At 32.4% G+C, this 24,058-nt stretch overlaps 1 protein-coding gene across 1 annotated transcript in view; it reads right to left on the bottom strand.

Moving 5' to 3' along the window:
- The window catches only part of CCSER1 (coiled-coil serine rich protein 1), a 1,126,758-nt gene that overhangs the window by 963,070 nt on the left and 139,630 nt on the right, over window positions 1-24,058 (bottom strand). The window contains exons 2-3 of the mRNA XM_006910733.2: window positions 20,284-21,639; window positions 14,998-15,182 (exon numbers count right to left, since the gene is read on the bottom strand). Coding sequence (XP_006910795.1) covers window positions 14,998-15,182; window positions 20,284-21,598 — 1,500 coding nt within the window. The 5' untranslated portion in view covers window positions 21,599-21,639. The remainder of the gene's footprint in view (window positions 1-14,997; window positions 15,183-20,283; window positions 21,640-24,058) is intronic.

Below are 24,058 nucleotides of genomic sequence, written 5' to 3'. Positions count from 1 at the left end.
CATATACATACATATATATATATGTCTTACTGTTAAAATGTATACCCGAAACTTACTGAATTTCATTAACCAATGTCACCATAATAAAAATAAAAAAAAAAAAAATGGGCAGAGGACCTATACAGACACTTCACCAAGAAGACATACAAACAGCTAATAGACATATGAAAAGATGTTCAACTCTACTAGCTATTAGAAAAATGCAAATCAAAACCGCAATGAGATACAACCTCATGCCTGTAAGAATGGCTACTGTCAATAAGACAATAAATAATAAGTGTTGGAGAGGTTGTGGGCAAAAAAGAACGCTCATACACTGTTGGTGGGAATGTAAAATGATACAGCCACTTCGGAAAACAATATAGAGGTTCCTTCAAAAATTAAAACTAGAATGACCATATGACTCAGCAATCCATCTTCTGGGTATCTATCTCCCAAATCTGTAAACATTTATTCATAAAGAAATATGCACCCCAATGTTCATAGAAGCATTGTTCATGGTGGCCAAGACATGGAAACAACTGAAGTCCCTTACAGTATATGACTCAATAAAGAAGATGTGGTACATATATGCAATGGAATATTAGTCAGCGATAAGAAATAGTGAAATACTGCCATTTGCAATAACATAGATTATCATGCTAAGTGAAATAAGTCAAGCAGAAAAAGTTGAAAACCATATGATTTTATTCATATGTAGGGTATAAAACTGAAAGCAACAAACGAATAAGACAAACAAAAACTCATAGACACAGACAACATTTTAGTGGTTACCAGAGGGAAAGGGATGAGGGAAGAAGGATGATAAAAGGGGTCAAATATGTGGTGATGGAAAGAAATTTGACTTTGCGTGGTGAACGCATAAATGCAATATACACAGATGATATATTATTGAACTGTCCACTTGAAACCTATATGATGTTATTAACAAATGTCATCCCAATAAATTTAATTAAAAAAAAAAAGAATGTTAAGTCTGTGTCTGGTCTCAAATCACTAAGCCAGTTACAACCATATAGTTATGATACCACCCTATTAAATCATGGCTTCAGCTGCGTCCCTTTCCTCAGCCTAGTGTGGGACTACTAAGCAGTGGACCTAAGCCAGCTTCAACCACACGGTCAAAAGCACACCTATGTATGTGTGAGTATAGTTTTACATAATCAGTAATTCCCCATTTGTGAGATATCTAATTTAATGGTCTGATCATTTGAGAATCTCTATGAAGTTGATGATGATTATCTAGTCTCTATTAGGTAAGAGACAAAAGAGAAGCTGATTTATTAGAGGTTTTGTTGTTTTTGTTGTTGTCTGCCTAGCTGTGAGCTCAAATTAATTAAAATTTTGTGCCACTGAAAAGGAGAGCAACTTTTGAAATGTGAGTATATGTAAGCCAGAAAATATAATCTCAGAGTCTCATGGAAAGAACTGTACTCTTAAATATATTTACTTCCTGGAAGTTTCCATAGCAAATTTTGGAGACCTCAGAAGAAGGAATTCACCAAAATTATAGGTTCTACAAGTGATATCTAATGGGGAGGCAGGTTTAGTTTCTTAGACTCAGGATCAAAGAGCAAGTAACAGAGCTTTTAAAAGATCTATTCCTGTATTTCTTATGACATTTCCAGATAGTAGTTACTCAACACTCATGCTCAAGGAGGCACACACAATTAACACCTTGTACTGCACAAATTTAAATAATTAGTCCATAATAAAAAACAGGATCAACCTTTTTTCTGAGATCAATAATAATCGATATTTTACAATAATTATATAAACATATAATATATTTGCAACATAAGATACATATTAGTATTGTAAGAATATTTTAAAATATTTAAGATTAAAGAGAGCAATGTTAAGAAAAAAATATCCTAATATTAAGAATAAGACCAAGAGAATGATTATATGTTTTGCCAATGTCATACTGAAAGATTATTTAGTCTCAAGGGGACTGTCCTGCTTTTGATTTTGCTATTTGCTATTAATTAAGGGCTCAGACTCTGCGAAGTTACATATTAACCAGATTTGTGTCCAATAGAGATACAAATGTTTTTGTAGGAAAGATAAACCCAAATATTACAATTTATTGCCCTACAACGCATTATCAATTTTATAAATTAAAAATCTTATTCTAATATTTCTTTATTAAACTTCATATAAATAGCCTGTTCCTGAAGTATTCTTTGAACCAGTTTTACGTTTTACTGGCTCCCTCATTAATTAATTTGAATAAATCATTGGCATGTGTATAAAAGTAATATTTAAACTTTTAAAAATTGTACTTTTACAATAACGACTCATTTGAAGACAATATCTACTTTATAAAATCTTTTATAAACACTAAAGAATTTACCTCTCTTCATTTGTCCCAGTACTAATACTGACAAAAGCACATATAAGAACACCATTATACTTAAATTTATTTACTTGTCTGCCTCCCGTTGCTACATTTAAGACCTCTAGCAGCCTAGACCCTGTTGGTATTTTTACTGAATCTCTAAGACTTACAAAATCTAGTACTTAAACAGCAATTAATGTTAATTCAATAAGTGAATGGAAGAACACAGGAATGAATTTAAAATTAAAATGTATTCATCTATTTATTTATTGCAAAAGAATAAATAACTCAACCCAAAATAAGATGTAAAATATATTGCATTTTATTATATATAAGACAGTGTTTAATAGTAAATCTTTCATGGCCAATTAGTTACCCTTGAAATTACTGGGGATGGATAGATAACATGCAATTTATAATACCAATGTAGAATATAAAGTGTTAAAATATTTCCAACACCAAGAGCTGGAAGCTTGGCCAGACATATGCTCATAGTACTTGTTAAAAGGTAGCTTCACTCAGCGCTCCGATCAGCTATCATCCATCGTTAGCCTATTCAAGACTAAACATTAGCTGATTCTTTAAAGGAATTCAGGAGCCACTTTGAAAAGCCTCCCACGTATCAAACCTCAAATAACAAGCATCAAAATAAGAAATGATGATAATGAATTGTAATCCATTGACTAAAATAGGAACCCACAATTCAGTTCTGATATATCATATGTGCATATATGTATATATATACACATATACATACATACTTAACGAAACAGAGGAAAAAGGAAAAGATTTTCCTGTAGTAGAATGCCAACTAATAAATATAGAAGTGATGATGGAGTTATAAAATCACTATTTTGCAAGTATCATAGGAAAAATATTTTTGGGGGAATCATCAATGGGTACTAAAACTTCTGGGTAAAAGCTGATGAGAAAGAGCATATTTACATAGCTTCAGAATATCTCTCCAGAGATTATTTACTAATTAACAAGGGGGAACATAATAACTTTACAGTAGTGAAGTCTAGTAAACACCATTTTTACTAAGTGATCAAAGGTAATGAAACATCAGTAGTGAGACAAACTGACATCATGTACTTCCCAATATGATCCACTAGGAACACAATATCACACATTAGTTTTCCTTTCGAAAACTGCATGAGCTGAATAGTGAAAGACCAAACATAAATTGAAGAACATTCCACAAAATAACTGGTGTGACCATTAATGCCATGTGAGATAAAAAAAATAGTGAGGAACTATTCTAGATTAAGAGAGATTAAAGATAAGTAAACATAACATGATTCTGGATTAAAGCTTAGATGGAAAAAAGTTAAAAACAATTAGGAAAAATCAAATATGAATTTATGTTAAGTAGAATATTGTGTCAAGGTTGAATTTTCTGATTTTGATACTTATACCATCATGTAAAAGAATATCTTTGTTCTTAGAAAATATATGCTAAAATATTTAGAAGTAAGGGATCATGATGTGTACCACTAACTTTCATATACTTCAAGAAGATAATATAAATAATATATATGTATGTATCAGTGAAAAAAAGATTCATTTTACTTAAATATTTTTGCTAGCTCACCAACAATTAAAAACTAATTATATCCCCTCCTTCTGTTTTTCAGATTTATTAGTGGACTGTTCACTGCTCGATACATTACTTAGATCTATAATAGATTCCAGAACTAGGAATTTCTTATCTAGTCTAGTTAGATGTCCTATCTTTTTAGAATGTCAGAATTCTATGACTCTAACAGGAAATCTAGATTTTTTTAAAAGCAACATTTTATCTTTTTTTAAACATCATGTAACTCAGCTGCCATGAATAAAGAGACCCTCTCTTCCTGTTCACCATGTCATCCTCATCATCTTCAAACAATACCTAACACTTGTCCTGGACACATTGCTAGCACCGAGTTCAACTAAAAAATCAATCTGCTGAGCCATTAAGTCCATTTAATAGAAATATCTTTTGAATTTTTTTTTTTTTAAATTTGGGCTGCTTACCTTGAGCAATTCTGTGATTTTATTATGTAACACTGTTTTGGTAAAAATAAATAAATAAATAAATAAGTATTTATGAAGCTTTTGCCTATTGTTTTAGTAAAACAGGCTTTTTTATTGAACCAGACTAATTTGCTATTTTATGGTAAAAGGATTCTTATTTCTAAACAAATGAAGGAACTGCTAGAAAATTCGTGGTGTCAAAAATGGAAAATCATTTTGTTTTATGTTGTTATTTAATAACAACAAAAACCAATTTCTATAAAAATCATTTGTATAGGTCAATTGTTCTGATTTCCCTAAAATTACCTAATAGTATACTTACAACAACTAGGACAGAATCGTGAAAAGCTGAAGATTTTAACATCATTTATGTTCAACCTCACTGCACCGAATCAGAAAATAGAAAACAAAACTATATGCTGAACAATGGTGGCTATCTTTGAACTTCTTTAGTTAACAGACCTTACAGGCTTCCAGCTGTGTAACAGTAAGTTCCCTTCAAAAAATCACAGTATTATTTCATAAAACTTAATGGTGTCCCAACTCCCTTTTGTTATGAGGGACTTCCTAGAGAGATGAATGCTGTTAGAGAAAAGCACGCATTAATAGTTCCTTTCTCTTTTTCTAAATATAAGCCCAGCATCTCTGCTTCAGTTCTCTTTTCCGCAGCTATGGCAACTTCTAATGGACTGCTGGGTCAAGTTAAATCTTTAGGATCAGTGTACTCTGGCACTCACTTGGCTCAGTGATAGTTTTTATATACTGTTGTTATTATTACTAAAAAGTAAAGAGAGAGAATCACTGTGATTCATGAACCATAACTAGGTAGCTGATCTTTTCATTGAAAATCGCTACTTGTATTAATGTTATCTGCATTTCTTTGGAACATAAATCTAATGAAAGCGATAGCATGCTGAGATATACTGTCTCTTCCTAACCAGTACCTGATAAATGATATGAATTATCTAACAGCTGGTTATCTCCATTTAGTTTAAATATCCAAGCTAAAAACCATACTGGTGGATGTATTCTTCCAACGGAATAAAGGAAGAAATAAACAAGAACAAAAACTTGAGTATGTTATAAAAGTGTCTCTCACAAAAGTTAAGAAATCTTAAATTATCACAGGACAGACTAGTACTTTTACTAAATACACTACAGTTCAAAATTTATTTTTAAAAGAAATAAATAAGATACTTTATAAATCACTATTTTATTCAACATTATTTTTTTCCAAGAAATCATTGCATCTTCTATGTTGGATAACATTATCATAAGATTTAACAAAATATACTTTTAAAGTATTAATTTATCAAGGTTTAATTTATTATGTGACTTATAAGTATACACATAAATGTCTACTTTTTATAGTTAAACTGGCTTTTTATTTAAGAAAACAAAGAATGCAAATTAAATTTCTTTATAAATAGCCAAGACACCCATTTTAAGAGTAGATGCTTGATTCCTCATTTCATAATCAGGAAATAATGAGGTCAAGTAAACTTTCTAAATAGTATAACGTAAATGTAGTAAAACAGTCAAACTTTAAATGTATTTCTTGATTAATTTTCTTCTAAGCACTATAAACTGATTTTGAAAAATGTATGAGTTTCCAAAAAAATTACCAAATGAAAAATCAGGTAAATAGATTATCCACATAAAGCATTAATATGTAAATAACGAACTTTTTAAGGACTGTTTTTGTTGTGGCTTAAAGGAGCCAACTCAATTTATTATTGTCATGGTAAGATATACTTTATATGGGAGTTTAGCTTTTAAAATATTTTTATTTCTAAATGAATAAAAGGCAATACAACTTACATTTCAGTTTCTGGCTTCAATCCATGTTATTAATAAAAATGTATCCTTTTTATCAGTATAGCACTTTAAAATTTACAAAGCCTTTTCACATAACTCATGTTATTCGATCTTTACAACTCTATGAGGTTGGCAGTATTATTACTAAGTGAAAGAGATGAGACTGAATTTGGTGTCTTATACCAAATCGTGCATTCCTTTTATTGCACCAAACTTGCTTAAAAAAAAAAAAATTAAATCACTTTAAACTGATATAAAAGAATTCCTATTTTGTAAATTTGTTTATTTTGATCATGTTTGTGTGTTAGGAGAGTTTGCCTTTAATTTTTAGGCAGTATGCTTTTATTCCAGACAGGTGTCACAAAGACAAAATAAAAATGCATATCCTTATAAGAAATTAAAGATTAAAAAGCATTAAAGTCATTTGGGGAAAAAAAAGTGTAAAAAAGTATGATAATATATATGTTTATTAATGCACTACATTTTATTAAATAATTACTTTTTATATTTTTAGGAACTAAAGGTATTTTATAGACTTATTTCTCTTCTGAAATAAATCTTAATGCTGTCCCCTCCCCCTTGCACATACACGAGGCACACCACAAGTTCTTGAACCAGAGCCAGCCTGAGGCACAATCCACAGGAAGCTCTGAAAGAAACAAAGCAGAAACAGCAGTTGCAGAGACCACACAGTAGGACAGAAGTGGGCAATGCGTGGTTCTCTGGTAGTTGCCAAGTTTCTTGGAAGCTCAAATACATACTGTCAAATACACAACCTTTCACCATTGTCTGTCCTTTGCTCAACTTAAGCTGCTGTTAACTTGAAAAAACAAAAACAGAAAAGTGTAGTGGTGGGTCATAGCAGTGAAGGTAGAATTTATTATAGCGATGCATTTACTCTGACTCTAATAGGGAGATCCTATTTTAAGTGATATAATCGCTGCTTTCCAATGTGACTTTACAGAGGAGGAAATTAAGAATTATTGGAATCTTAAAAAAACACTGAAATGCATGTGTACTATAGCAAAATTAAGATAGTAATATAGATGAAGGAAAAACAAAGGGAGAAAAGCTATCCACTATTTGGGCAAAAGACAACTCACTGCATATTTCTCCACATCAACTCCAAAGATAGAGTATGCTTCCTTAACAAAAACTTCTTTGTTTCTCTCTGATATAAACACTAATCATTGGGTAGTGTTTAAGACAACTAGTTGATACTTTGTAAGGAATAACAAATGTATACTATAAAAAGTCTAAAAGAGGGAACAAAAAATATTGGTACTTAGGTTTTTTCAGGTTGGATGCAGCAAGCTAAGCACAAGAGAAGATATAAGCAAAAGAGGCTTTTCTAAGAAAACTTTTAACACTATGAAATGATCGCTGACTTAAATGACAATAGTGATAAAATGACAGGTACTCTAGGAATTACTAAACAAAAACAGCATCACATTGGAAAAGTGTGAAATAAATATGTGCATGATTCATTTTTAAATCACACATTTTTATCTTGACATTGCAATTATGGTGGTTTGTGAGATAATGATAAATATTTGTCTCAATTTTAAAATTATTTCAAAAAATATTAATGTTAAAATATTTACTTTTCTATAAACTTACTGTAATGTTTATTACTAGATATAATTCTTCTACTACATTTCTTGACTTTGTAAGTTAAAGAAAGTTTATCATTTAGTTTACTAAAATTAATTTAATATGTTGTATTTAAATTTCAGAATAATAGAATAACTCTAGGAATTAATTTTTTTCATGTCTAACTTGATAATGTAAAATCTTCAAATTCCAGTGACTATTTCCTCAGTAAAAGTAGTTATTTTACTCAAGGTCAATTCTGTTTTACGGATTTTGCGCTGTTCAGATGGTCAAAGATCTGTCATGAATCCCGAATCAATAAATATTCTCTCTCATGCTATGAAAGCTGTGCCAGTCCACAGAGTTACATAAAAAAGGCATGAAACAATTTTTATCTCACAGAATATTGAGATAATAATCTGGTTAAATATAAAATTGTCATTTTTGCGTTATAACCCCAAAACTAAAGGTAAAACAACCTCATGTTTCAATTTTATTAATTTTAGAGGTATATAAATTATCTAATGGGTATGCTCAATGTAGTATGGTTAGAGAAAAATCTTTAATTTTCTTCTGTGACTGTCCTTAATTATTTCCTCGATAAATAATAGTAAAGAGAAATATGTACTGTTCTTAATGAAACTTTTAATACATATTGTTTAACACTGCTATTGTTACAACATGATTGTTTGTGTCCCCCCAGACTCTCATATGTTGAAATTCTAATCCCAAAGATGATGGTATTAGGAGGTAGGGCCTTTGGGAGGTGCTTAGGTCATGAGGGTGGAGCCTTCAGAAATGGGATTAGTGCTCCAAAGATATCCCTAGCCTGTCCACCACGTAAGACACAAGGAAAAGGTGTTGGTTATAAACCAGAAATGATGCTGGCACCTCCATCTTAGGACTTACAGCCCCCAGAACTCTGAGAAACAAATTTTTATAATTTATAAGTTACCCAGTCTATGATATATTTTGTTATAGCTAAGGGGCTAAGACACATATTAAATTTTAATAATGTAATCACAGAGGGAAAAATTAAGTGCTATGCACATTCTCATATGAACTTTATAAAGAGATGAGTAATAATTATGATACTGTAACTTTATTTACTCAAACTAATCTTAAAATCATTTAAGATGAAGTGAGTTAACTCTATAAATAAGCCATTTGTAATTCTGTACACCGAATGTAGAAACTGTGACAGCCGCTAAATGAAAATGACTCATCCAAAAGGCTAGAAAAAAATGAGTGGTATATTTTATCCAATTCTACTTCTTCAAAAGCAATTCTGAATCATCAAGTTTATAAGAAATGAAGTAAATTGGACCAGATAAAATATGCACATGAGTTTTAAAACATCATCTTAAAAATATTTGACCAAGAACGTATCTTTTTTAATGAGTTTTCCAATAAATATCATAAATAATTGACTATTTCTTATCTTTGTATGGCCAGTCCATAACTATTGTACTGATATGATCCTATAAACCACTCCATAAGGCTTATTATTCTAAAACGGATTATATTTCTACTGGAATAATGTAATAAGTGATATGGGCTTCTTGAGCAAAGACTTAGCATCAAAAACCAAAAGCTTTATAATGCATCATAAAAACATCTGTACAATAAATTAAAATGTCAAAAAACGTGCATAAGTACATCACACAAAATAATTGTACTAAAGGTACTATCATAACATAATCATCATTTTTACCTTTAATTCACTCATGTTCTCTGTGCACCAGGCACTATACTAAGTGCCATAAGAAATGCTAATTTGCACATTTCTTCCATTTAAAAGACTGAAGTCTAACATAAAATGAGACACATCAAATAACTAAATGGTGAGTGCCATATCTGTAATATAACTTAGAAGGACATTAATAGGAAAAGTACCATTAGTAAATAGAATAATCAATAAAGACACTATGGATTAGGACTATTAATCTAAAATTAATATACTAGTTATCAACAAATGTAATTTTATGTTGAATGAGTGATACTTATGATTTTCCTTTTTAAAACATATAAGAAATGCGGAGAATGATTTGTGTGGCTCCAGTTCCATAAAAATATTAATAACTTCTCATTAGATGTCCTCATAGCAAGCAATGATATTTGCTTAATTCCATTAACAATAAGTTAAAACAAAAGCTGAGATCATTATTTTAACCCTTAAAAAGCCACTAACAGTTTTACATATTCGAAAGTCTCATCTAGGATTTCAGGAATAAGAGGATAAATTTCTTGAATCACATTTTCTAATCATCACCTTTCCTTTGCTCTTAATTTTGGGCTTGAATAACTTTCATGTCACAAAATGGAAGTGTGAAGATGCATATACCAAACAAGGCAAGTAGATCTCTTTAGCCTGGTGGGTTGTACAGGTGAGGTGTTTTGAAATTTATTCTCTGAATATTAATGTACTTTTTTCTTTACCGTCCCAGTGCCTCTCAGAGTCCCTGCTCATTAGCAGCTGGACCACAGTGGTAGAAATTAGCAAAAGACAAAAGAATTTATGTATATATTCAACAGTGTCAACTGAACATGTGACATAGACTCCATATAAATTAGAGATACAGAAGTTCGAGTGCTTTTTTTAATCCTCTTAATATTTAATATCAAAGGTCATAATGCAAATAAAGCTCCACCCATTCAGAATTTTAAGATAATCAAAATGGTTCAATCTGTTGTATTGACAAGATCATGTTAATGTCTCCCTACCTGGGACTCTGAATTCCTCAAGGGCTGTCTCTCTCATCTTTGCATATTCAGAGTGAGTTCTCAATAAATTCTTATTGAAAGAAACTGTGAGTGCATGGATGAATAAATAAAGGATAAATTAATAAAGGAGAAAATAGTAGGCCCCAGAAGAAAAGTGAATGCATAGTAAAGTGCTTGGCTATTTAACATAGGACTTAATTAGTCTCAGATCGTTAACTATTATCAATATTACCTAAATTCTGGATTTTGACATAACAAATAATTAAAATATGACATGAAATGCTAATGATCTGCAAGTAACAACTTTTTCTTAAATATAAATCTAGTCTGTTCTACCGAAGAAGTCCTACAGCTTATGTTCTCACTATGAGATTCGCAGTGTCTACACAAAGGCAGCCAGCTGCCAAATGCAAATGAGAGAAATTATGCTGTGTCAGAATAAAACTAGCCACAAATGAATGCTGTCAGAATCACTTAGCACAAATAGTTCAGGGTAACTTTGTGGATGCATTTGCTGAGTCATCTAAAAATAACACAACTCTCCAAGCCAGCTTTTAAATGTACTAAAAATGAATACTTCCAAACGTAGTAGGAGTCCCAGAAATTGAATCAAGTAGTTAATTTAAATATATATCTCAAGGCCCTTACGTCAAGAAGAGAACACACTGCAGAGGAAAAAACTTGTAGGTATAAACGAATTCTTCAATTTCTAAGATGTCTTCAACTTTTCAACCACAACGACCAGTGCAGTGTGAGGCAGAGTCAGGGCCCATCAAATATTTGACTATGGATAAAAGGGATGAAGGAGGCAAGCAGGAAATCTCAGTTGATTAAAAGAACTGAGATATAATAAATTATTTGAGAAGATGATAGTCATTAGTTCCCACCAGACATATCTAGGTCTATACCTTTCAGATACGAGGAAGAGACTGTACTTCTTGGTGCCTTTTGTGGTTGGTTTGGGCCATGTGATTAGAGAGAAGAAATGAAGTGAGTCACTCATGGGTCAGAGCATCTATTACTGAGATGAGGACTTCAAGAGATCTCTTTTTGCCATGGTGAAAGGCAGTATTTGCCATGGTAGCTATTTCAACAGTTCGGTTTCAGAGGGAGACTGAACAGAATTCCCAGCACCTTCCACAATGAACATGCAGACTGAGTGAGAAATAAATCCATATTATAGTTATTAATATTTAGAAGTTATTTGTTATCACATATTGTAGCTAAGTCTTACTCATATATTCAGGCACTTTCTTTCCTGTAATGATGCCAGATCCTCTGTATTATTCATCACCCAGGAATCTATCCTCACATATATATGTATGAGAGCAGGGTGATCTTGTAAATATTTGAAGTTAGACTTCACCGTGTAAAGCTGTTGCAAAACCATGACAAATCCTTACATTTATTCATTGATATACAATTGTCTGGAAGGAAAGTTCCTAGAAAGAAAGAGCTTATTTCTAGAAAAGCTTTTTAAAATATTTAGACCCACCTAAGAAAAGTATCAAGAAAGTCACTCAGAGAAAAATTAAAGAAAGTCTTCATTTAAAGCAGTTTGAACATTTATAATAAATGTGAATGCTTATAAAATTGTTCCAGATATATTTTGGTTTCTTATACTAAATTCAAGCAAAGTCCAATTTCTTCTGAGCCACTGATATTCAAAGAATTAATACATCCTACCATTTCCCTTTCAGATTGAAATATCCCCAAAGTATACAAAACACTAGAATTGTGGTCTGTCTCACCTATCGGGGCATATTTTTGGTCATTCAGGAACCTTCAGAATCTTAATGTATGAACCATATACTATTGGTAGAAATAAATACCCATTAATTATATGAAGTGTTCCAGTTCCTTCTAAGTATGAAGGATGTGATGAAATTCCTTTTTAGATGAGCTATCTCTCCATAAAGACATTAATATCATTCATCAGCATATCAAGAAATACTACCACATTCTAAGTCCAGAATAAGTATTAATTTTGTTTCTTTTTTGTATTGCTTACTGGAAGTAGTAGTCGATACTTACAGCAAGCACAGATTGCCTTAAAAGTGTTAATTTCATTACACAGAAATAATGCAGGAAAAATAAAAAAATAATTTAAATCTATTACAACCTCCCCAGAGTATGTAGGGTTTAAAGTTAAACAGCTAAGACTCAAATCCAAATCTTATCTCTGTCACTTATTATCTGTTTTTTTTGGGGGGGACAGGTGGGGGGCTTAGTGCTTATTTTCTCAGTGCCTCATCTTCCTCTTTTGCAAAATGTGATCAATAACAATATCACTTGGTTCATAGTATTGTGAGGACTGAATGTGATAATACATGTGAAGCATTAAGAATACTCCCTTGGTTCAAATTAGCTTTAAAAATACATGTTATTATATTTTTGCTCTAAGAGAAAAGAATAACTGAATCATGGGTGTATTCTTTTTTTTAACATTTTATTTTTTATTTTTCCCCCTCTCCATGGGTATATTCTTAAATACATATATTCTCTTGAATTATTTTGTAAAAGAAATGTAGAAAATGTGTCACTTTTCAAACATAAAGCTATAATTTCCTAAATATATAAGTAACTTGTTTCATGTACAGCTAAAATTATCTAAAGAATCCTAGCATTTCTTCCTTAGATTGCTATGAGTTAAAGAATATATTTTATGCATTTTAAATTAACTATTAAACTGTAAGTTAACTGGAGACTGAGATATTAGTTGCAAAATCCAAAGGAAAACAGTAAAATCATAAAGTAACTTTTTACAGGTTTAGTGTGAAAATTCAAGTGCATCAGTATTTATTTCAACAAATTTACCCGTAAATGCAGTGAACATGCACAATATAGCAAGCAAGTTTGTCCCAACCTTGATAACCTTTCCCCAGTGGCAATGGTGTCATCCTGCCATCTAGTGGAAGACCTACATCACTGCAGAGACATTTCGAAAATTTATTGAAAGCCTCAAGTAAAAGAACAAAATTACATTTTTGTGTTCTGACATTTTAAATTTTAAATCTTGCAAGTGGATCTGAAAGGAGTAATTTTGTGATATTATAAAGAAAATTATTTAAATTTAGTATGAAAAACATGAGATATAAAGAATATATAAAAGGCTCAACTTTAGGAAAGTATAATAAATAGTGCACAATTATTAATATAAATGCCTTTCTATGAAGGAATAATAATGGACATTTTGTGGAGACATGTTTTATAATAATTCATTAGCCATAATTTTCAATGTTGCATCAGTTGGAAATCTTTCTTAACATGTCCTTAGACAAAAAATATCAATTGCAACAATAATATAATATTTTCAAAGCAAAAAAGAACAAAAAGAAAGATGAAACATAATATAATATCTATATATACAAATATAAATACACCTATTTTTTAATATAATAGAAATAAGGAACTCATTTTCATTTGTTGTTTTGTACTTACTGATTTATCCAAGATTAAAATCTGGCTAAGCCTGACCTAATGCCTAGAACTTCTAACTTTAAGTACAATAGTTTTGGTATCACTCAGATAGTTTTGGTATCACTAGAGGTGTCTCAGTAACTTAAGGCTTCTTCACAATACAATTGTCAGAATCAGATGAGCTAACATTTTCATTTGAAACATAATTATCTAAAATATATAGAGATATCATAGATTCTTTAGTTCTGAGCATTTTTTTCACATCTATGCATGAATAGGTAGACAGATCATTTTAAAGAAACACTGTTAAATATTAGGAATCAAAGACACTGCTGATAAAGGACACATTTGTTAGGAAGTGAATAAAGTGAACTCCAAAAGGCAAGTACACCTCAATATTTGTAAGACCTGAGTTTCCTGGATCTCCTGAGCTGCAGTCCACACATCTCTTCTTCCCCTGGCTCTATCTCACATTATGGACACCCAGCCCATAAGCGCAAGCCCAGACTCTCAGACTCTCCCCACTGCTTACCCCCGCTCCCCCGCCATCTGCAATCTCCCATAGTTTAGACCACGAATCTGGAATCTCGGTTACCTAGAATGTGTTAAAGCTTTGGACAGGCATTTTGCCTTGACCCTGGAGACTCCTCACCTTGTGTGGAGGGGCAACTGTAAAAAGGTTTAAGGGACCCTGGCAGCAGTGTGGTTTACAAAAGGACATGTTTAAGAATGGCTGTAGAGTAAAGAGGTGATGGTGTCAGAAGGCATCCCGATGATCAGCATTTTTCTCAGCTGTGTATCCCAGAGTTTTATTCTAAGATAGAGAACATCAAATGTTCCATGGAAGCAAGGAAGATAGGAATTAAGTGTAGCTATCATGCTATGCTCCTATCTGTCAGAACCCGTGAGAGTCTTAAGTGAAAACTTAACATCTCTGACTTGTGACCTCAACTACGGAGATCAATTTTCTCTTCAAATATGTGGAGACTATTCTTCAATCTGTTTTCATTTTGCAAGAGGCAGGAACATGCCAGATACGTATGGAATTATTTTATCATTTGTAGAGATATGTATTTACTTACCATGCTGTTCATTTTTGAAGATGACGAACCTGTTCGTTGCTTTCTTAGACTATTAACTTCTTCTATATTTCCATCTTTTGGTTTCAAAATCATTCTGCTACTCCCTGCAGTTCCTTCTGATGAGGATCGTAGTCGCCTCTCTATAAATCTTCCTTCACGATATGGACTGAGGCTACTGGCAAGAACTATTAAAAAATCAAATAAATAAAAATTACTATAAATGTTTAAATGCGGTTTTTATAAATGTTCCATTGAAGGTAAATGTGAAACTTAGTGTCATTTAAAAATCTCTATCACAGAAAACTTTTTAAATTAACAACGGTAGTTTAGTTTGCATAGTTACGTAGTCATTCTGAAGCCCAAAACCTTTAGAGTCATCTGTGGCTTCTCCATACCTTACACAAATCACATAAGCAGATCCTGTCCTTATTACTTTCAAATTGTATATAGAATATGGTCACGTCTTGCTAGGTCCCTCACTAATATCCTGAACCAAACTCCATCAATGCTAGCCTGGGGGTTATTGCAGTACTTCCTAACAGTCTCCTGCTTCTGGCTAATCCCATCTGCCTATCCCTCACCAAAACACTATCTACTTCCCACATGGTAACCAGAATGATACATAGAATGATACATTTAAAACATAAGTGAGATTGATCACAATCACTCCTCTAATCATAAGCTGATGTTTTCCCAATGGTCATTCAGGTTCCTCATGAAAAGACCCTACTCTTCACCCCACACTGGGATCCTCCCCAACATTTATCTGTTCAGGTCCCTAACTTCATTTTCTACTGGCTCCCCTATCCCTTCACTTTGTTTAATGCACAGTGGATCTCTTATAACCCTAGACAATTGCAGGCATGTTCCAGTCCCAGGACCCTTATGCCATAGCCTTGGTACTGGTATACTTCTCTGAAATATCTGTATATCTTAATCCCTAATCACCGTCAAGTCTTTGCCAATATGTAATCTTAAGTAGTATTCTGCCCACCATACTTAAAGAACAAAGCCAAAGTTATCACACTCCCTAACTTCAAGTTATACTATAAAGCAAAAATAATCATAAACACATCGTATTGGCAGAAAAACAGACACACAGACCAATGGAACAGAATTGAGAGTTCAGAAATAAACCCACAGGTATATGGGCAAATAATTTTTGACAAATGCGCCAAGAACATACGATGGAGAAAAGAAAGCTTCTTCAATAAATGGTGCTGGGAAAATTGGAAAACCACATCAAAAGATTGAAACTACACTGCTATCTGTTACCATACACCAAAATTAATTCAAAAGAGATCAAAGACTTAAATATAAGACCTGAAACAATAAATTGCATAAAACAAAACATAGGTACTAAACTCATGGAGCTTGGTTTTAGAGAAGATGTTATGAATTTGACATCAGAGGCAAGAGAAGTATAAGCAAAAATAAGTGAATGGGACTATATCAAACTAAAAAAAAACTTCTGCACAGCAAAAGAAACCATTAAGAAAACAAACAGGCAACCAACTTAATAGGAGAAGATATTTTGAAACAATGTCTCTGATGAGGGGCTAATATCCAAAATATAAAAGAACTCATACAACTCAAAAACAAAAAAACAAGCAATCCAATTAAAAAACGGGCAGAGGACCTGAACAGACACTTCTCTGAAGAAGACATGCAAATGGCCAACAGATATATAAGAAGATGCTCAACTTTATTAGCTAAAAAGGAAATGCAAATCAAAACCAAAAGGAGATACCACCTCATACGTGTTAGGTTGGCTGTTATCAAAAAGTCAAAAGATAACAAGTGTTGTTGAGGATGTGGAACGAAGGGTATCCTTATATACTACTGGTGGGAATGTAAACTGGTAAAATCACTGTGGAAAACATTATGGAGTTTCTTCAGGAAATTAAAAAGAAAATTACCATATGATCCAGGATTCCCATTTCTGGGTATATGCAAAAGAAATAAAATCATTATTTCAAGGAGATATCTGGACTACCATATTTATAACAGCAGTCTGCACAATAGCCAAAGTATGGAAACAACCTAAGTGTTCATGGATTAATGAATGAAGATATGATATGTATATATATAACATTTAGTGTATATGTGTATACACACATGACACACACACACAATGGAATATTACTCAGCCTTGAAAAACAAAGAATTTCTATCATTTTGACAACATGGACAAACCTGGAGGGCATCATGCTAAATGAAATATGCCAGATAGAGGAAGACAAATACTGCATGATATTACTTATATGTGGAATCTTTAAAATAAAGTCAAACTCAGAAACAAAAAGTAGAAAAGTGGCTGCCAAGGGCTAGGAGGTGGGGGAATATAGAAGACTTCGAAAGAGTACAAACTTTCAATAAAGTATGAAATCTAATGTATAACGAGGTGACTATAGGTGATAACATTGTATTGTATAATTAAAATTTGCTAAAACAGTAGAACTTAAATATTCTCACTCCCATCCCAAAAAAAGGAGAATATGTGAGGTGATGAATGTGTTAATTAACTCAATGGTAGACAGTCTTTTCACAATGTATACATATATTGTCAACACATTGAACACTTTAAATATTTCACAATTTTATTTTTCGACTCTACTTTGATAAAGCTGGAAATAAATACAAACTACAATTCCACTCCCCACTCCTTACTACTCCTTCATTCTGCTTTAAACTTATCCTCAGTATTTATTACCATACAACATTTATTTATTTGTATGTTAATTGTGAGTACCCCCAGGAGAAAGTAAGCTTTATAAAGGTAGGAATTTATAGCTATTTTGTTCATTGCGATAGCCCTAGTGCCTAATACAGTGCCAAAACAAATATCTATTGCGTGAATGATTAGGTGAGTGGGTGAATGGGTGAGTGAGTGAGTGAGTGAGTGAGTGATCGAGTGAATGTCTCATCTACTGGCTTAAAGACTTTTGGCTAGAATCTATTGGCCAACACATAGCAATTTTTTTAAGTAACTTTCTAAGCCAATGAATAAAAGTTAAATTGACAGAGATTTTAACATTACATTAATTTTGATATAATTGCATTCAGATGTGTAATAAATACTAGCTTAAATGTTTCATAAGAAATACAGAATAAACTTAGTATAATGGATTTTAGTGTGTTTAGCAACTCTTTCTTACATAGAATACATTTACTTAACTGGTTTTCAAATGTCAAACTTCCAAATTACAAAGTCCTTATGAACAGCAGATGACTATCTCCATGAAATGAAGAATAGTATATGATCACCGTTTCCTTGTTGATATTACCAACTTATTTGCATATATCTATTTTACAATTGTAGATAATATAAATATTTGGCTAATGTCCAAGAACAGGCAACACATTGTCAAATTCAGTGAAATTACTTTCATATGCTAAACGACTTGTAATTAGGATCTCAGTCAACAAATTAATAGTCGGCAAGATAATTTTTGGTCATTCTCTAGTTCCCATAGAGATAAATGTATACAGTATTCAATTTGACAATGAGGCAAGTCATCATTTCTAAATGAGAATCAGAGATAATTAGAATAATTTTATTTCTACCCTTTTTTGTGTTATTTCTTTTTAACACTGCCTAAATTCCAATCTGAGATCCACCATTTACTAACTATAAGATTTAATAAAATTGTTTAACTTAATTCTAAACCTTAGTTAGTAATAACCAACACAAAATTTTGGTTAAGATTAAATGAAACAATGCATGCAAACTGCTTAACACATTTTTTGACACATTTTAAGTATACAAAAAGGGTCATCATCATTGATATTATCTCCTTATATTTAGATTATTATTAAAGAGTTAAGCATGTGTAACTAAAGCCAAAAGTACAAAAAAGGCTACCAAGATCAAAAAAGTGAAAAAAAGTAGATACATAAAAGTGATCTCGTATCAAATGTCAAAAATATTAAGCTACACAATTATACAGCTGGACAATTAATTCATGAATTTAAAACTTTAAAATTGCTATAATCATGAAGGAACTAGCTAGGTAAGTCATAAAACCTTATGATTCTTGGTACTATAATATTCAATTTGACTTATAAATATTATTTTATATTTTAGTATTACTTTTAACATTTTGGAAAAAGCCAGGGTCATGATATGTATTACAGCCTAGCCATTAATATGTTGAGCTTTGAATTGACATGGTTGTAATTTGGCTGTAATACGAACCGGCTGTATGATCCCTTGGTGTCAGTTTTCACATTTGTTAACTGGAAAACATAGTAGTGCCTTCTTCATGAAGTTTGTATCCGAAACCATTACATACTAACTTTGGGACTTTGGACACATTACTTAACTTATCTGTGCTCCAACTGTCTTGCCTATACAATGAGTTGCAATAGTTGTGATTTCAATCATTTGAAGATCAAATGAATTAATGTATCCAAAGAGCACAGAATAGTAAATGGGACACAATCATTCAATATTATAGTAGTAGTAGTAGTAATAGTAGTAGTAGTAGTAGTAGTAGTAGTAGTAGTTGTATAGTAGTAGCAACAGCAGCAGTGATAGTAATAATCATAGTAAAGAAAAAGGATAAAACATAATGTCAAATATATCCCAGTAGGGGGTATCTACTCAATAATTTTCTTGAACTAAAATTTATATTAAATAACAGCATTTTCTATAATAGACTGGAGTAATTCAACTGCCCATGTCCCTTTGTTTAAACCAAAGAGAAGTTACACAAGTTACAGAGATCATTAATGATGGAGGCAAGATCAGAACCAGGTCCCCAAACTCCAAGGACAGTGCTTTTAAAACTTGCAATTTTATTGTATCTAGAGATAGAGATCCTGAAACATTAATCCTATTTAATAATGAGAGCTTTATTAAAATAGATAATAGAATATAAATGATACAAATTTGTTTTATATTAATTTTAGCTGAATCATATCCATTTATTTCATAAACCAAGAAATACCAACACTCTATTATAAACTCTAAAAAAAAAGAATCCTTACTTTAAATAAAACCACATTGCAAATAAAATGGGCTGCCTTCCACTTTCTTCTGAGAGTCAGAATCTGGATAACACAACTAAGAAAAATGCATAATATTGCTTAATTACATTTCCAGCATAATACAATTAAAATAAGTTTAAGATTAAGTATAGAAAAGGTTTTAAACAAATTATAAGTAGGAAAGAATATTAGAGAGTTAAAAATGAGGACAACGTGGTTTCCATTAATGAGACAGAGTAAGAAAACTGAATAAATTATAATAATTTATATTTACAATACAAAGAAACAGCATACCTTTGGCAGGATTTGCATCACATCCATATGATGTTTTGTTAAAAACGTGACGATCGCCAGAAGGTATTATCCTTGAATCTGAAATAGGATGGATCCCTTTAACACGTTCAGCTATTGATTTATGTTGTTCATAAAATCCAAGTTTCCTTGGAGAGCTACTTGCCAGCATCATTTCACCATTTTGTAATATCATTTGCTCTTCTACTTGAGTATCTGCTGATAGGTGAGTCTTTGAGTCACTCCCATTCATGACAGGCAGATTAGTGATTTGCAATAACACTTCCTTCTGATTAGCAGCAGAGGTTTCTGGTAAGGAATTAGATTCAGTGCTACACCGACTTTCTAACCTATATTTTCCAGGAGACATAACTGCACAGGGAATAGTATTCATAAGGTCTATTGTCTTTGTAACAGCAGCAGGATTGGGAGAGATCTGAGAGGTAGAATCATTGTGGCCAAGGTTGTCACAGTGGGATACCATGCTTCCACTTTTAGAAAATGCATCTACTTCAGACACAGAATCTTCAGTCAAGGCTAAGAACTCTGAAGGTGTCTGAGCTGTGGTGAGATCAGCAGAAAGCAATGGAGACTGTAAAGAGCTTCCTGCCCGTTCTGTTACATCCACAGAACAAGATGGAGAAGCTCTTACTAATATAGGTTCTCTCTCTTGGTACTGTGTAATTTCTAGTGAGAATTCAGACTGTTGTACCAATGAAATGGACTGGCTCTGTGGAACTGGTTTAGAAAATTTATAGTGAGATGAAAAAGATTTAGTAAGCAGCTTCTTTGTTGACTGCTTAACAGAACGGCGAGTTTGTTCTGTGAATCCAGAATCATCTCCCTCACTTTTGCCAGAACTTAGGCAATTTATAAAGACATTCTTATTCGTTGAGTGCTCCTTTTCTCTTTCAAAATCCTCTGTCAAAGATCTTGTTATCTTCTTATTCCGTGAACTACTAAAACCAACAGAATGTCTTCCCCTGGTTTTAATATGTTCTTCCAAACTCAGTTTTTGCATACTGCTGTGACCAGCCTGAGCACCATTTGAAATACTAAGGTTCTGGTTGGTAGATTCTTGCTTAGGTTCACTCCCCTTCTTATGGTGAAAACTAATGGAAGGAGTACGGAATATGCTCCTGCGTTTACCTGTGCTACCTGAGCTTGAGTTGGTGCTGGAAGGAGAGGAGCTGTGGACACCAACTGTATTACTGGAGGAGGGTGAAGAAGGAAGGGAATCATGTCTTCTGCTAATACTTCTTCTGAATATTGGCAACCGGGAAACCAGGGTAGATCGTCTTGATCCGGAGTCCCCCATTGGGACTCCAAGGCATGCACTGTGATAGCCAACTTAGCAGCCTGGAAAAGTTAAAACGAAAAGAGTGAGTCAATAGAATTCAATTATAAATAAGATGTTTTAAAACAAAATATTGCTCTTCAGAACATGGAATACAATTAGGTTTATACTGAAACAAAATGTCCCAGCATTGCCTCTGTCAGCCACAGAGACCACAAGACTCAACAAGTTACTGAGCTGAGCTTAACAGAATCACTGACTAAGGTATGAAATGACATCAGAATCTCTACTCAAAGAAAAAGTCATTCAGATGAATTTTTCCCCTTGGAGTTTAATTTCAGACATTTTGATATAATGAGGCCATTGGCAGAGAAAACTAAACCACAAAGGATATAGTGTAGAGTTATAAACAAGATAAATTTATAAGGAGACCACAACTATGAACTGAAGAAAATTCTTAATTAAAAGCTAATTCAACTGTTAATGTTGAGACAAATAAGAATACACACTGAGAGAAGCAGAATCATAGAAAATGTCTGAACCACATTAAATACTTGGTATATCAGAGTCTATGAACTGTAGCTGCCACCTTCTCTTCTATTTTTTTTTTTTTGCCATATTAATAAAAGGGTGCTGATGATGAAAAAGAAGGAAGAGAATAAGGTGGCAACTACAGTTCATCAACTCTGATGTACCAAGTACTTTTACACAGATTATTTCTTTTAATGCTTCTGACTATAAAAGCAGATAATATTACTATGGACATTTTACAGTAGAAAGGTAACTCGCCTAATGTCACTCAGCTGGTAAGTGGTAAAGCAGAAATAAGAAGCCTATCTAACCACAAGGTCAGCTCCTAATCGGCATGGTGCATGCTGCTTTCATTAGAGTGAAAAGCAAGAACTTATGCTGCTGAAGGCCCAGATACACTTCCACTCTAGGGATTCCTAGTTGTATGGTCAATCTTGCTATTCTACTAATGGCTTTTTTTACTAGTTTTCATAATGTGCAATGATTTGGTTTCGTTTTGTTTTTGCTTTGCTTCTATATTTCATTTAATTCCTTAACTATAATATTTACGCCTGGTTTGTCAATTCGAATCAGGCTCTGCTGCATTTTATTTTTTTTTTCTGCAACCCAAACTAACTAACTAAACAATAACAAATACTACATAAAATGACGAGCCCTCCATTTTATCATCCTTACAATTATGAGTTTGCTCAAGTAAAATACTTTCACGTCCTTGAAGCTGTGATAAAAATGGAAAATATTTTCTCTTTCACATATGCATTCATAAATATTTAATATTTTGTTCTAAATGACATAAAATCTAACAGATTTGCATTATATGGTTTTTATTGGATGACTTTTAATTACACTCACTGAATTTGAATTTAAATCAAATAATGTGTGAATCACTTCTAAAATATTTACGTATTCTCATAAGGCTCTGAGTAAAGAAAGCTTATAATATAAACAAAGACATTTTAGGTCTTAAAGTCTTTCACAAATCAAAAATATTTCATTTTCCTCCCAACTTAAATTTTCCAAAGTGGATACAATAAATAATACATTTTTTTCATTATTTTGCTCTTAACAATAAATAATGTGTGAATCACTTCTAAAATATTTACGTATTCTCATAAGGCTCTGAGTAAAGAAAGCTTATAATATAAACAAAGACATTTTAGGTCTTAAAGTCTTTCACAAAACAAAAATATTTCATTTTCCTCCCAACTTAAATTTTCCAAAGTGGATACAATAAATAATACATTTTTTTCATTATTTCGCTCTTAATAATTTTTTTAATTTTTTATTTTAATCAGTTTCAAGTATACAGTACATTGGTTAGACATCTAGATAGTTAGTAAAATGATCCCCCAAATTGCTCCCTCCCTCCCCGACCCCCCACCTAGCCAACGTATTTATTCTAATTGCATTCCCTATTCCATGCTCCCCATTCCGTGACCATCCATCAGCTACTAATTTGTACTTCTTTAACCCTTCATCACATTCTCCCGGCCCCCCAAACTCCCTCCCTTCTATCCATCACCAAATTGTCCACTATATTTGTGTCTGTTTTTGATTAGTTTGTTCTTTTTATTCCTTACATTCGCATATAAGTGAAATTACATAGTGTTTATCGTTCTCTGTCTGACTTAAATACCTTCTAGATGCATCAAAGCAATGTTTTTCCATTCCCTTCCCTTTAGTCTGTGTCTTGTAATCTGAAGTGAGTCTCTCATAGGCAACATGTAGGAGTCTTATTTTCCTTTCCATTCATCTACTCTTTTAGTTGAAGCACTTAATACTTTTCCATTTAAGGTACTTATTGATAGGAATGTAGTTGTTACCATCCTTTATTCCTGTTGTTGATACGTGTTTTTCTTCTTAAAGAAGTCCCTCCAACATTTCCTTTAATACGGGCTTGGTGGTGATAAATTCCTTCAGCTTTATTTTTGTCTGGAAAACCTTTATCTC

This window comes from Pteropus alecto, unplaced genomic scaffold, assembly GCF_000325575.1.
Source record: "Pteropus alecto unplaced genomic scaffold, ASM32557v1 scaffold63, whole genome shotgun sequence".
In the NCBI taxonomy this organism is placed as follows: domain Eukaryota; kingdom Metazoa; phylum Chordata; class Mammalia; order Chiroptera; family Pteropodidae; genus Pteropus; species Pteropus alecto.
The sequence above is the reverse complement of the archived record's forward strand: the minus strand, read 5'-3'. Positions and strand labels throughout refer to the sequence as shown.